At 68.5% G+C, this 273-nt stretch overlaps 1 protein-coding gene across 1 annotated transcript in view; it reads left to right on the top strand.

Moving 5' to 3' along the window:
* Window positions 1-273, top strand: part of SLC12A5 (solute carrier family 12 member 5) — a 19,838-nt gene that overhangs the window by 16,588 nt on the left and 2,977 nt on the right. Inside the window, 1 exon segment of the mRNA XM_035896143.1 lies at window positions 87-272. Within this exon segment, the coding sequence (XP_035752036.1) occupies window positions 87-272 (186 nt within the window).

The raw sequence follows: 273 nt of genomic DNA, 5'->3' as shown, positions 1-273 counted from the left end.
TGCTGCCGGGGCTGGTGGCCGCCGTGCCTGCAGCGGGCACCCATCCCCAGGCCCTGCGGTCCTTGACCCCTCTCTCCCACCTCCAGTCCATCCGCCGCCTCATGGAAGCGGAGAAGGTGAAGGGCTTTTGCCAGGTCGTCATCTCCTCTAACCTGCGGGACGGCATGTCCCACCTCATCCAGTCCAGCGGGCTGGGGGGGCTGCAGCACAACACGGTGCTGGTGGGCTGGCCCCGCAGCTGGCGCCAGAAGGAAGACCACCAGACCCGGAGGA

This window comes from Egretta garzetta, unplaced genomic scaffold (assembly GCF_000687185.1).
Source record: "Egretta garzetta isolate BGI_Z169 unplaced genomic scaffold, ASM68718v1 scaffold356, whole genome shotgun sequence".
In the NCBI taxonomy this organism is placed as follows: domain Eukaryota; kingdom Metazoa; phylum Chordata; class Aves; order Pelecaniformes; family Ardeidae; genus Egretta; species Egretta garzetta.
The sequence above is the reverse complement of the archived record's forward strand: the minus strand, read 5'-3'. Positions and strand labels throughout refer to the sequence as shown.